At 40.1% G+C, this 14,389-nt stretch overlaps 1 protein-coding gene across 8 annotated transcripts in view; it reads left to right on the top strand.

Moving 5' to 3' along the window:
- The window catches only part of FAM13C (family with sequence similarity 13 member C), a 147,569-nt gene that overhangs the window by 102,860 nt on the left and 30,320 nt on the right, over positions 1–14,389 (top strand). For 4 of the 8 annotated variants that reach the window (XM_072756043.1, XM_072756044.1, XM_026013536.2 and 1 more), the window contains one exon: positions 5,958–6,042. In XM_072756043.1, the coding sequence (XP_072612144.1) occupies positions 5,958–6,042 (85 nt within the window). Of the gene's footprint in view, positions 1–5,894; positions 6,043–14,389 lie in introns of all 8 variants that reach the window. The other 4 variants (XM_072756042.1, XM_026013537.2, XM_026013531.2 and 1 more) reach the window with 1 other exon arrangement.

Below are 14,389 nucleotides of genomic sequence, written 5' to 3'. Positions count from 1 at the left end.
AGTCCGGGAAAACTGAGAGTCAGATGCTCAACCAACTATTGTTCCTTGGGCAGGTGGAGCTAAGCAGGCAAGCATTTAGAGTGAGTCAAATCCCTATAGGGCATAGGGCTACATCTCTCAAAGTATGCACCTCAGACCTCCTGTATCTAAATGACCCTACCCTGGACCACAGAATCCGAATCTCTGGGGTGTTCTCAACAGGAATGCACATCTTTAACAAATTCCCTAGGGATTTGTAATCATTTTAAAGTTTCTGGGCCAGGCAGCAGGGAAGCTTGAAATTGGATACTCAGAGGGGCCTAAAGAGTCCAGGAAATAAAAACTAAAATTCAATGGCCATCCTTTTATTGGTTGGCTCCTGCTGCACTACTCATTATGCTAGGTATGGTAGTGAACAATGGAGGCTGGCTCCAGCCCTTTTGGAGTTGGAAAGAGCCAATAAACAAGTGGAGAAATGAATGAAATTACATATTATAATGAGCGTTGGAAAGGAAATAAACAAGATACTACCAGAGAAATTGGGAGGTGCTGTTTAGAACTGGCTCAAGAATTTGAGAGAAATTTGACTGTGAAGCAACTATAGCTAAATCAGGCCTGGGGAGGTGGAGTCAGGAAGCAGACGGAAAGAAAGGGTAGTGTGTGGGGGGGTGCATTGGAGAGGTGAGTAATGAAGGAAATATACACAGAAAACATTAAAATCAGGGAAGAAAAACAGTAAGTAGAACTGGTAATGTTCAGGAACCCAGTTGTACCTCCAACTTTGAGCAAATACTCAAATTGATATTCATATCACCATAGGGAATCTACATACAGTTTTCAGATAAAAGTATAAAAGTATATGAGAGGACCACTAAATTTCTTCACAGAAATTAAAAGTAAGTTGTCCCTACTCTGCAACTGGTGAATTGCAGACAAAGGCACCTTAAAATAGTATTTAAGGTGTGGGTGTTCTCCATTCTAACCCAACTAAAGAGGGACCTGGTAATTGCATAGGAGAGAAAAGTGAATAGAGTATTTTCTAAAACAAGTAGCATATTTTCCATTATGCAAAAGAGGAAAATTAGCTTTTAGAAAGCCACACCTAGGTTTCACAGACTTCTCTTTGGTTTCTTTCATATCCAAATGGGAGACCTCAGAATGAGAGATAGTCATTGTTCTTTAGAGGATTCATCAGCCTTTGTCAGTTTTCTTGAAGATCCTAAAGATCTATCCATGGAGACCTGGGATGTGAATCTGAAAAAGTGCTAGCAGGCTGGCTCTGAGGGCTGGGCTAGGGGCAGCCTATAGGGGGTGGAGGTCCTAATGAGAGAAGGGTAGCACCAGGACCCCAGGGATTTACTGAGCTTAGTTTTTCTGTAGGGGGAAAATGTGTTCCTGCATTAAAGCCACTAAGTCAGGCATAAGCAGAGTTGAACAAGCGCTTACTCTTTCCTTTGGTTTATGGTTTCTTTCCTCCATCACCCTATGACAGTAGAAACTTGTTGTTTGACTTGCTTGCTTATTTCTTGGACACCTCCCCACTAGACTGAAAGCCACATGGGGAAGGGGCTGATATTAGTCTCACCAGAGCCTAGTGCAACTCTCTGTGCATTAAAAGCTGCCAGAAGCTGGGAGCTGCATGTGTGGTATTACAATCTGTGTAGGGGCATAACCCTCATGTGTGCAGTGTGAGTCCATGGACCTTCTCAAGGGTGGCTCTTTGGGGCTCAGCCCTGATGAGACTGGCTTCTGTTGCCCCCTGGAAGGACACATGATGGTGGCATAGATTGCTTATAAAGCCCCCACCCACACCCCTGGCCTGGGTCTCCTGGTTATCAGGAGAGGTGTCCCTTTAGGGGCCCACCCCACACACGATGTCCAAGCCCTTCCTCTCAATTCCTATGTTGAGATAATCTTCAGGTAATGGGTCAGTTTGGGATGGAGAAGGAATATAGTTGACGACAGCAGGTCTGAAGAGTTTCTTCCATTCTGCTTTCTTGTCCTCAATAATAGCAGCTTATTTTTTCCCTTCTACTTAGAGATGGTCTTATACCTTGAGACCTTCATCTTCTCTCTCCTGTTTCATTTGCCACTTGTTTTCTTCTCCATTCCTTTAAGCTTACTCTTGTTATCTCAGAGAGGAATAAACCAGCCATACAGATGGATCTCCCTTGACAAACTTAGTCTTGTTTTTGCTTCAGTATGAGTACAAGGGAGGAAGAGGTGAGAGAGGAGGATGAATGACAACCCAGTTACTACTTTTAGCCATAACTGGGTTTCAGCATTATACTTCACTCCCTGTGGGAGTTAAGAGGCCTCTGAATGTGAGCTGACTTACTCCTATGCATTGAAATTCTTTGCTATTTATTTGTATTGCAGGAACACTTAGTTCAGTTCCAGAAACACTGTCCAAGCACCCATTCTGTGCCAGATTCTGTACACCCTCCTCAGTATATTGCATTGCAAAGGAAAGTTTGCTTTCCTTTCCTTTAGAGTTGGAGAGGAATTTAGAAGTCATCTAGTCTCAGGCCTTTTATAGGCAGATGCAGAGAGTAGGGCCCTTGGAGATAAAGTGATGAGTGAAGGCCTCAGAGTTGGTGTAGAGTTTGGCGTCACATGTGACCAGAGCTCTACCCAATGGCCTCTGGGGTGCGGAGACAGTTCATAATAAACCTAATGTTCAGTCTTTGATTGTTTGTCATATGCTAGTGTTATACAAAGTTCATTTCATGCCTTCCATTTAATTCTGAGAACAGGTGCCATTGTTACTGGTATTATTGCCTTTCTTTTCTTTCTTTCTTTTTTCTTTTCTTTTCTTTTCTTTTTTCTTCTTTCTTCTTTCTTTTCTCTCTTACACATGAAGAAATTAAGGTCTAGAATAGCAAAGAATTTTGCTCAAAGTCAGATGCATAGGATGTAGCAGAGCTGACATGTCCTCTTCCACTTTGTAAACCATATAAGAACATATGCTACAAGGAACAGCAAGCTCTACACCCGTCCTCTAAATGTAGGGAGGGACTTGCTTCCTTCCTTTCTTCCCTCCTCTTTACTTTTTTTTTTAGTTGTAGCAAAATATACATAACAACATTTACTATTTTAACCATTTTTAAGTAAATAGTTTACTGGTACTAAATGTGCAACCATCATCTCCATCCATCTCCAGAATTTTATTCATTTTACCAATCTGAGACTCTACCCATTAAATCTAACTCCTTTTCCCTCACCACCAGCCCTGGCATGACCATCCTATTTTCTGTTTCTATGAATCTTATACCCTAGATATTATCTTCATGACTGGGTTATTTCACTTAGCAAATGTCATCAGGCTTCATCTTTGTTCTAACATGTAACAGAATTTCTTCATTTTTAAGACTAAATAATACTCCATTGTATGTATATCACATTTTATCAATTCATCTTTCAATGGACACTTGGATTGGTTCTATCTGGTATTAGTCTGCCAATGCTCTGTTAGAGCTGCTATTAAAAAAGATGCTACAGACTGGGTTGCTGAAAAAACAAACATTTATTTTCTCAGGCCTGCAGGCTAAAAGTTCAAGATCAAGGTGCTGGCAGAGTTAGTTTCTCCTGAAATCTTTTTCCTTAGCTGGCAAATAGCCACCTTCTCACATGGCCTTTCCTATGTGGGTGCATCCCTGGTCTCTCTCTCTCTCTCTGTATTTATAATGATACCTACCAATCATACTGAAACAGGATGCCAACCTTAGGCCTCATTTTTTCTTTAAAAGCCTTATCTCCAAGTACAATTACATTAGGGGTTAGGTCTTCAACATATGAACTTGAGGAAGACACAAATCAGTCCATAATGTAACTCTTGGATATTGTGAATAATATTGCTATGAATATAGGTGCACAAATATCTTGTTTGATTCCCTACTTTCAATTCTTTTGGGGTATATATGCAGTAGCAGAATTACTGGATCATATGCTTATTCTATTTTTAATTTTTTGAGGAAATGCCATACTGTTTTCTATAGCAGCTGCACCATTTTACATTCACATGTCATTGTTTCTTAATTTTCAGAATAGTTTTGCTCTTTTTTGAAAGGTCACTCTGATCTCTAAGGTCCTCCAGTAGGAAGCTTGTCTGGAGTTGTTCTTTTTGTCTCCCAGATGCCTAGAACTCTTTTCAGAAACTTGGTGCCCTTGCTCCTCTGCACCTCCTGTCAGTAACCTTGGGCTTTTCCACATTTAGGTGCTGGGAGAACATCCCAGAAAGGAGAAGGGACCAGTAAAAAAGTGACCTGATCTCAGGTAGATGCTTCATCTGAGCTGTGGGCTCTCATTCAGCAGTCCCTGCACAGAGGAGGTTTATGCCTTCATCTCTGAGCACGTCAAAGGAGGTATCGGGAGCCCTCTTAGCAGTGAACAGCTTTGAAAAGACTGCTGTCGGCTTGTATTTACTCATACCAACAGCATGGATGAGGATATGTTTGTGGGAGTGGGTATTGTGGTGTGGGGGGAAGGGTTTGGTGTGAAGAGATGTTTGAGGTGGATGTTTATACGAGGTGAGGTGTGAGGGTATATATGTGGGTAGGGGAGTGTGTGTGTACTGAATAGATGTGAGAGTGGGAGTTGAGTATAAGGGATTATATATGGTGTATGGTAGGTTGTTTCTGTGTGTGTGTATATATGTGTAGTAGGGGATAAAGGAGTGAAGGGTAGGAATGAAAGTGTATATGGGGTTATTTGGGGGTCAAATATATGCACAGAGTAGTGTGAGGGTGTGGGGGTTGGGCACGCAGGTGTGGAGAACAGGAGGTGAAGGTGTACATAGGGTAGGGTATCAAGGTATGTGTGGGATAGGGAAGGATGTGTGTGTATAGAGTAGGGTGTAGTGGTTGGGTATGACGGTGTGTGGGGAGTAGGGTATGTGAAGGGTAGGGTGTGAGTAGAGTAAGTATATCCTGGAGGGGCATAGTAGGTACAGGATCAGTGGTTCCACTCCAAGTAGCCACCCCTGCCAGGAGCTCTGTGGGTGGAGACGCTGCTGAGGCCTGCAGAGCTTTCCTGTTGCAGGGGAGTGGAATCCAGCCAAGGCCTCAGGCATGACTCACTTTCACCTGGTCAGGGGAATTAATTTGCTGGGCATCTGCATCATGGCAGGATACGTGCGTCAGTCTGTATGACTCCGTTCTTATTAAGAACCATGGGAGAAATTTAAAATGAGAAATGAAGGGTGTGGAGGGTGTGGGGGAAGGTTGTTCTGGGAGCTAAGAAATTGCTTCTCCCTCAGTCGCTGTGTCACTCTCAGCGACCAAGGCCCTCTCCTTTGCTCCCTCCACTCTGTTTTTGGTACAGGCAGCTATAGCCATCCTATTGAGAGAAGCAACTTCGGAAGACACACATATGTGCATGTGCATGCATACACCCCCCCCCCCAATACAGATGCATATCAGGAGCTCAGAAGCACCTCCCAGATGCCAGGCAGCCTCTGCAGCAGTAACTCTTTATGCACTGCAGTCTGCTGCAGCCTTCATGGTTAAGGGATGCTGGCTTTTATGAATGGTAGCCTGGGAGGGGCCTAATGTCACTTGCTCCTGATGTCAGCACAATGAATGAAACACTTCCAAAGCGTAAAGCCTCAAGCACCCGGGAAGCAGATACCGTCTCAGATTGGCTTTCCTGGTGCAGCGTCTCCTGCTGACGAAATCACCAGTCCCATGTGTGACATATAAAGCCATTTACGTTAGTATTGCAATGAGGCAGAAACTGAGGCTGCATGTGGAATAATGTGTATCTGATTCTGGCACAATCAGCCCTGCCTGAAGCAGCTGTAGCTGAGACTCTCCCCTTGCCAGGCGCTGGAGGAAGGTGTTTTGCAGGAGCTGCAGACTCACCGTTGTGGATTAGGCAGTTACTTAGCTAGCCTGATGTTCTGCTTTTGCTTGCAGAATTCCTTGCTGAAGCTCCAAGCCCTGGAAACTGATCTGTGTTCTGCATTTTTGACAAACCAGGAGGAAGCTGCTCAGGTGCATGGACTCAAGGACCCAGCCCCAGCGTCGACCCAGAGTGTGCCCGAGGAAGACGCAGATGCTGCAGGTAAGAGGCTGGGCTGGCAGCAGGTCTTCACTTGTACTCTCAACCTCTTGTTGCTTTCCTAAACCTGGCCTCTTGTGGGAAACCATGCTTGGTGCAACCGAAAAGCTGAAGAGGTACTTGAGTTGCAGTGGGGGAGCTGAGAGGGAACGGAGGAATTAAGGTGCGTTCTGATACGGAGCATTCTTTCCAGCTGGGAGCCAAGCGTCAGATTTACACATAAAAAGGTGTCAGGTGAAAAACACTCACCACAACTCCTGGTCCTAGTGAATTCTTAACTGGTTTCCTGTGACAAACAAGTGGTGTGCTTATTTTCTATTATTGGATGTAGATAATCTGTACTGTCTTGATACTTACGGTATTTTTGCGGTATTCAATGATGGGAGAGTTTTAACATTACTACTTGATTTCTTCTATTACCTACTTGTAAGATGATTCATCAACACAGGGAAAGTGGAGGTGAGTGGTGTAGCTCATTCTGACCCTATATTGTCTTTTTCTGTCTCAGTTTTTTTCCTCATTAACTTCTGTGTTGAAAATTCTCAAAATTGGTTCTCATTTGTCTGATAAGTTCTCTGGTTTTAACCCCAGAGATGGTAGATTGGCTAAGAAGCAGAAGGCAAATTGATACTTCCAGGAAGACTTAGTTAGGAAAGAAACACTAATTTATGTGAGTAGAAATGAGAGCACAGCTTATTTTTTATAACCCAGATGGGTCAGAGTTTTGCAGACTGGTTCCTGGATGGCTAGTAGAAATAGGTTTAGGTGAACTTGCTTCATGAAATGTCCTTTTTTCTCCAGCAATTGAACGAAGAGATTTAAAAAGATAATGTATTTCAGTGTCATCAGAAATAACTCATTTAACACATTACTGCTTAAAACAGATCTATATAGTCTAAGTAGGTAAAACCATCAACCCCAGTGTTTATTAATGATGCTAATTAATAACTAAGTATATTAATAATAGTGGCTAATAATAAAGCCGCTAATAGTAACTACTATTATTAAGGATTTCTGCGATCTAAGCACTGTTCTTAGTACTTTATATATTTTATATTAAATCCTCAAACTGATTTGTGAATAATATGCTTCACAGTAAGGACAATGAGGCCTAGTGTAACCCTGCTGGTAAGTGGTAAATTATTTCCCAATGGATGCAGGTGGCTAGTTGGCTATCTTTATTTCCTGGTGACCTCCCCTTGCTCTGCTGGCCATTGTGTTTTGATAAAAGGCACATAAAAGTGGGAAGGACCCAATGTCAATCCAATTAGAGTTTTAAGTCAGATTTTAGGCACACTTTTCTTCTCCCACCAACCCCAACTTGAAACAACATGTAAAACACATAAAGAAGTCTTAAGCCAGATACAAATTGACTTTTGAGTTATCTGATGTTTTGTATCTCCGTATCTGGCAAAGAGTTACAAAATATTTGCATGTTGGATATAGATATATCTTTTCTATTTTAAAACCTGACTTTTATGTGTGTCTTATATTCTCCAAGAGTCAAGAGTAGTTTTGCATTTTCTCATTCTGGATGGGCAGGATTTTGAACACGCTTATTAGCAGACCTCGTATAATGGAATTGCCCATACAAAGGAACCATCAATACATTTCCTATTAAGTGTTAAATGGTAGAAATGGACAAAGGACTCTTTACAGAGGCGGCTTGTAGGTTGGAGGCTGGATTTTCCAAAATGTAGGTGAATCTGAGATGTCCTAGAGCCCTTCCAAGAGAATCTATAAAAAAGATTTTCACTCTGTGTGTGTGTGGGGAGAGGGGGGGCGGGGGAGGGGTGTATACACACACTAGCCAAGATTTCCAGCAAGTGTTCAAAGATAAAAATCTATCTTGATGTTTTTCATTTTGTAGAGCTTGTGTATAAGGAGTCTCATGTAGCCAACATGACTGCATGAGAGTGAAGAAGCTCCAGCCCCTATATTGAAACTTGTGATTCTTTATCTGACACATTTCTTCTCTAATTTTTCAATAACCCTGTGACACAATCTGGGAACCGCTGGCTAGATGTTTTCAGGGACCTAAAGAGTCTCATCATTTGGCAGGGATATTGCCAAAGTGGCAGGCATTTGGAATAGGCTTTCACAGATTAATTTATGGGATCATTAGGTCTTACTGGCTTCCAAGATTAGTGTTTATAGGAAGGTCATATATATTTTTTAAAAATTTATTTAATTGATTTTTTTGTCATATATTTTCTAATCTATGTGTCACTCAGAAGGAAGAAATGTCTGCTCTTTGTAGAGGCTCAGGAACTGTTAAAGGATTTCTGGAGTGATCTTTGACCACCTTGAAGCTAGTGTTTATATGTGTAAAAATCTCTGTTGAGAGTGTGATCACATGAGATTAGTATAGATGGCCATAAGTCTATAAAAGATTATAGTAACTTAAAATTTTCTTCCCAAAGTTTGCCCTCTAGCTCTGAGCCTTACATGCATATAAATATTCAATTACTAATTGTTGATTTCAGTATTTGGTATAACAAAGACAAAGCTCAACAGGTGATTTTTACAGGAATATCTGGATATAATATGCTACAAATTCACTATTAAAGGCAAGCATTTATAAATTGATGTGACTTAAATAGGTTTCAAGCTTACTTTAGACTCAATTAATGGCTTGATAAGTAGTAACTTTTGCAGTAGGCATTTGAAATGATGGTTTGAGCAAAGTATTATAGTCTTTTATCTTGAGATCCAAATATTGGGTTTTAACTTGGGTTTATGGGTTACAAAGGTAAGTCCTTCCTAGTAAAATATCTGAAATGTGTTCCCATTCTGGAAATGCAATTATAAACTGCACTTGCAGCAAAAACACATTTCATGGCACTCCTGGAAGAGCTTTGTGTTCTAAATATTGCTCATGAGCCTTCCTGCACATCATAATTACCAGAAAGGTCTTCAAGTATGGGGATTCTTAAGTCCTCATCTCCAGACAGTCTGAGGTAGAAGTCCTGTAATCTTTATATTTCATAAACACTCCCAAATAGTGGAAACCATTATTTAAGTGTCTTGAATTAGAGAGAAGATCAAGTTCTCTGATTCTCTCTGATTCTGCTTCACCTCAATTTCCTGGACTATGTGGACTTACAATGCAGGGTCTGTGACTAGTCAGCTTAGTCCCTTTATTTTAGGAGGAGAAAAGTGCTCAAGCACCCAAGTCCTCAGGCTAAAAATAGGTGGGATGGGGACATGGACAAGGGACAGGGACAGATTAGAGGTATGTAGAAAAAAGTGATAGAGAGGAAACCAGCTGCAAGATGACTTCAAGACTGTACATCAGATACTAGTTGTCATGGTTTGTCCAGGAATGTCCAAGTTTTACACTGGAAGTCCCACATGCTGGGAAATTCTCAGTCCCAGGCAATCTATGACAACTGGTCACCCTACCTGGAGGTTGCAAATTGCATAATTTGAGATGGAAACCCTTACCACACGTAGGCTCAAATCCTTCCAACTACATCGTAGCTTCTTAAAGCAGAAGCCAGTGCTTCCTCCGTTGCATTAGTAAGGATCTGTTCTGATGTTGTTGAACAGAAAATGGAATGAACATTTTCTTTTCAAGTGCTTATCATTTTCAGAGTTTGCAGAAGGACTGTTTGTTCCACATGACTAAGCATAGTAACCCCTGTTCTGTCTGAACATGGGTGATTGATGGAATGGAGTTTGTAGCAAAAGCTGTCACCAGATATAACTGAAGACCAGAAATAATAAACCACAGCAGTTCCTAATTCTTTTATTATAAAATCTTGGTTTTCAAACTTTCTATTTGGGTAAGAGCTTTGTTCCTAACATTGTTAGCAAAAACTAATGTAATGTATCAATTTATAGGCTATAATTATTCACAAAGAATTCTGCATGGTGTGTTGGTCTCTTCCTGATGTCAAAGTTAAGATGGGGCAGAGTTCAAGGGAACCTGACCTTCTCTCTCACATTTCAAGGCATTGTCGACTGGATCAGATATTCCCAATTACTTAGGAGGACTAACTTAACTTACAGATAGGTGTAAAATGCAAAATTAAAATGTAGGGATGAGGCCTGGAAATGTCCATGTTTGCAAAGTTCCCCTGGTAATTATGAGAGATTCAGGAACAGTTTCTAGAATATAGTGCTCTAGTGTTTCTCTGAAGGATGCTATGAAATGTGTTCTTGCTGCAGGTGGAGTTTATAATTGGCTTTCTGGAACATGGGGGCATCTCTGGTGTCCCACTAGGTGGGTTATCCACCTAACTTGATGTTTCATTCTATCTGGCAGCAGCCCCACACAATGTTTGAAAGTTAGTAAGAAGGTGTCTCTGTTACTTCAATCTCATAAGTGCACACAATTCCAAATATAATTTAGAAACTTTGTTCACTATGGGTCTATGTGTATCTATATGTGTTATTTCTCAGTACTTTCTGAAACTTTTTATATTTTCAGTATGTATCACCTATTGCTTTAACTAAGAAATGGTGATCACCAAGGAAAGTAGCACTTCATCTTTTTGCCCTAAATTAGTTCCTTTAAAGCAATGATTTTCAGCCAGGGTTGATTATTATTATTATTTTTTTGGATCCATCCACCCACCCATCTCAACCCTCAGTCTTGGAGATATTTGGCTATCTAAGGACATTTTTGGTATTACAACTGAAAGATAAGTGCTACATCTAATGAGTAGAGGCCAGGGAGGCTGCTAAACATTTACAATGCACAGGAACCCCTTATGTCCACCCCCACTGCACCAACAAAGAATTATCTTGCCCAAGATGTCAATAGTGCCAAGTGTTTAAAAAGTTTTAAAAGCTTTTAAATGTATGACATTAGCATTGACTAATAATGACATTTTCATTTGTGTCAGACATTGTTATCTGGGTTTTCCTATTTTATCTTCACAACCTTATGAGGTATATGCATTATTTTCCCCAGAAGAAAGATAAGGAAATAAGCTTGGAGAGTTAGTGTAACGTGTTGAAGATCCCACAGCTACTAAGTGGTAGAGGTTGGTAAGAAATGGAAGGAAGGGAAGGGTTTTCCCAGTTAGACTTCATAGTTTAGTGCTTCACACTATGCTATTTGCTATCCTGTCTAAATATTAAGTTCCCATAGTTCTAATATTCTAGAATTTGAAATAAGCCCATAGCCAGTGCATATCCTCTCTGCTAATGTGTTTTGAAAATCCGGTTTTCTTTATACATTTCTAACTTTGTCAACCTGAAGTGACCTAGATTTGTAGTTGATTTACCTGTCACAACCTGTCTTCTCATAGTTATTTTATTTTATTTTAAGATTTCATTTATTTATTCATGAGAGACAAAAAGAGAGAGGCAGAGACACAGGTAGAGGGAGAAGCAGGCTCCCTGCAGGAAGCCCAATGTGGGATCAATCCCCATATTCGGGATCACACCTTGAGCCGAAGGCAGATGCTCAACCGCTGAGCCACCCAGGCGTCCCTTCTCATAGTTATTTTAGCTCCTGTGATCTAAACCATTTCTAGAACCCTGTGCCTTTCTTGATGTGCATTTACTTAACCTGCATAGTGTATTCCAGATGGAGTCAAATAGAATTTTATTTGTAAATATGATACCACTGGGGGAAATTGGCAAAGTGTCCAAGGGATCCCTCTATTATTTCTTACACCTACATATGAAACTATGATGATCTCAATAAAAAAGAATGAATACCTAAAAAAATATGGACATGAGGGTGTTTTATTAAATACAAAATATTATGCATGTTGAATTGTTTTCTGAACTCTTCCTAGAGATGCATACTCTTGGCTTTTTTTTTTTTTGTCGTCATATCACTGTATTCTGTTAGAATTCCAAAAATCCCCTTCTCTACCAAACTAATCATTTAGTGCTTATTAAGAGTACATGGATGGTTTTCTCCAACTGCAATACCTACTGGCCCACATTTATGGTCATCTGTCACTGTTGAGACATGCTTTGTGAGCTGCTTCTGTGGTTGCTTGGCATTTTATCCTTTGAAAAATATCAATATCATCTGCAAACTCATGACTCTACTTCCTCTGCCATGCCACTTTTGAGATTTAAAATAAGATTAATCCAGGATCCATTTGCAAGGATTAGTGCTGACATGTCCATCATAAAAGAAACTAATTCACTCTGTTCTTTGCTGCATATTGTTAAGTGGATTTTGTAATCCACTGAAAAACATTAGCTCAGTCATCATTTGGTTTTGTTTTTAAACAGCTTCTGATATAAAAACCATGCCATGGACTTCTTGAAAGCCCAAATAAATTATATTCATTGGCTCTGCCTTGTTCAGAAACATAATTCTCTGCAGAACTTGATGTGCTGGCTGGGTGATCTCAGACAAGTGATTTGATCTCTCTGTGTGTCATTTTCTTTAAAATGGAGGGAAAAAAGAAGAGTATCTACTTTTTAAGATTATTGTAATAATAATGAAGCATAATACATATGAGTCATTTAGCACATTTCTTCTTAGTAAATGCTCAATAAATGTCAGCTATTACTTTTTAAAAAGCTGGGCATTTTTGCCATAGAGCTTATGTTGCCTCTCTTCCAGTTAATAATGCTTACATTTGTCTTATCTGCTGTCATAATCCTAACTACTTTGAAGGTGTGGAAATGCCATTAGTACTGTTCATTCCCTAGATCTCCTCTGGAATCTTGCATATGATTGACATTACACTAATTCCCTTTAGCAAAAGATATTTATAACAGCAATAATCTATAGAGCTGATGGTCAAATAATTACCTCCTATTCAGGTTGAAACTACATTTGTTACCATAAAATCTATCCTTTGCTAAATCTATGATATAACTGAGCTGGAAATGATCTTTACTGTTAACATTTCTCCTATGTTCTTATAACCATCTTTATAGCATCTCCGAGAGCTTCAAATTACCCCTTGTTTTCCAAGGAAAGTATTTTTTTAATGATTTCATAATTTGTAGATGACAATATATTCTCTGAGGCTGTTTCTATAACTGCTTTATAGAGAAAAAAATCAGCCTATAGCTTAAACTGCCAGGTTATTATTTTTAAAAAGATTTTTAAATTCAGTTTTTAAGGCAGGCCAACTGTGGTAACAAGTTACCCCATTTGTTCTTGCTACAACTCTTTACAAATGAGGATTCTGAGTTAGAAGAGCCTTGCCTGGCCAAGGACATAACAATTGTGAGCAAGTGGCATCTCAGACCAACCCTGTGGCTCTAACTCAAGAGACCAGGCTTTTAACTAGTAGGTTTATAGTCATTTAAAAAAATTAATTGATTTTATTTTTAAGGAGTTTTAGGTTTATAGAAAATTGAGAAACGATACAGAAAGTTTTCATATACCCTTTAACCCTTGCACACAGTTTCCCATACATTATTATGGTCATTTAAAAAACTTCCTGATAAAAAAATAAATAAATAAAAAATAAAAAACTTCCTGGTTATTTTATTTTTTTTAAAGACTGTTTCTTTTTTTTTAAGATTTTTATTTATTTATTTATTCATGAGAGACAGAGACACAGGCAGAGAGAGAAGCAGGCTCCATGCAGGAAACCCGATGTGGGACTCGATCCCAGGACCCCAGGACCATGCCCTGGGCCGAAGGCAGACGCTCAACCGCTGAGCCACCTGGGCATCCCCAACTTCCTGGTTATTCCTTCTTTCATGCTTATGATGAGTGCAGTCTGGAAGCAACCAGATGGCCTGGGCAGATACTTGGTGTCTGACACTGTTCTGCACCCCCCCCACCCTACCACCCCCTAAGCCCAGGGTGAACAGCCTCCACTATCTCTTCCAGTTCCCTGAGAATCATATTTTTCTGTGGCTCTTTGTGAAGCTTTGGTACCAACTTCTTTGACTAAGATTTTCTAACTAATATTGCATGAGCCTAGTAAAGATACAGACCCCCCCCCCCATTTTCTTGTATATTCAATTTTCCTTCTGCTTTGCAAAATACATTTGCTTATAAATGAAAATGCTTTGAAAAATAGCTCATTATCTTAATAGCAGATTTTAATCAGCTATACCACTGAGGTGGTCAGTTGTGCAGGAATTGGCTACAAAACCTGGAGGGTCGTTTAGGCTGAAAAATAATCAGAGCACAGCATCCAGCTTTCTCTGTATATCAGGAGAGTGCTTCTTAATATTGGACACCTATCATGGATGACAGCTGCTCTTTCCCTGGTCCCACAACTCAAGCAGAGCTCTGTAATCTGAGCAATTTTGGCTCCCCTTTTATGACACAGGGAGGAAAAAAGTTGTTCATTGGCCTTGGCCATTTCCCTTGGTTATTTCTCAACTGGTCTTTGGTAGTATGCATATAGGCAAAGGAATAAGTCTTGAATAATCAGAGAGTAAAGTGCAAAGATTCATT

The sequence above is a fragment of the Vulpes vulpes genome, chromosome 4 (genome assembly GCF_048418805.1).
Source record: "Vulpes vulpes isolate BD-2025 chromosome 4, VulVul3, whole genome shotgun sequence".
Taxonomy (NCBI): domain Eukaryota; kingdom Metazoa; phylum Chordata; class Mammalia; order Carnivora; family Canidae; genus Vulpes; species Vulpes vulpes.
This window is presented reverse-complemented; position numbering and strand designations above follow the sequence as displayed.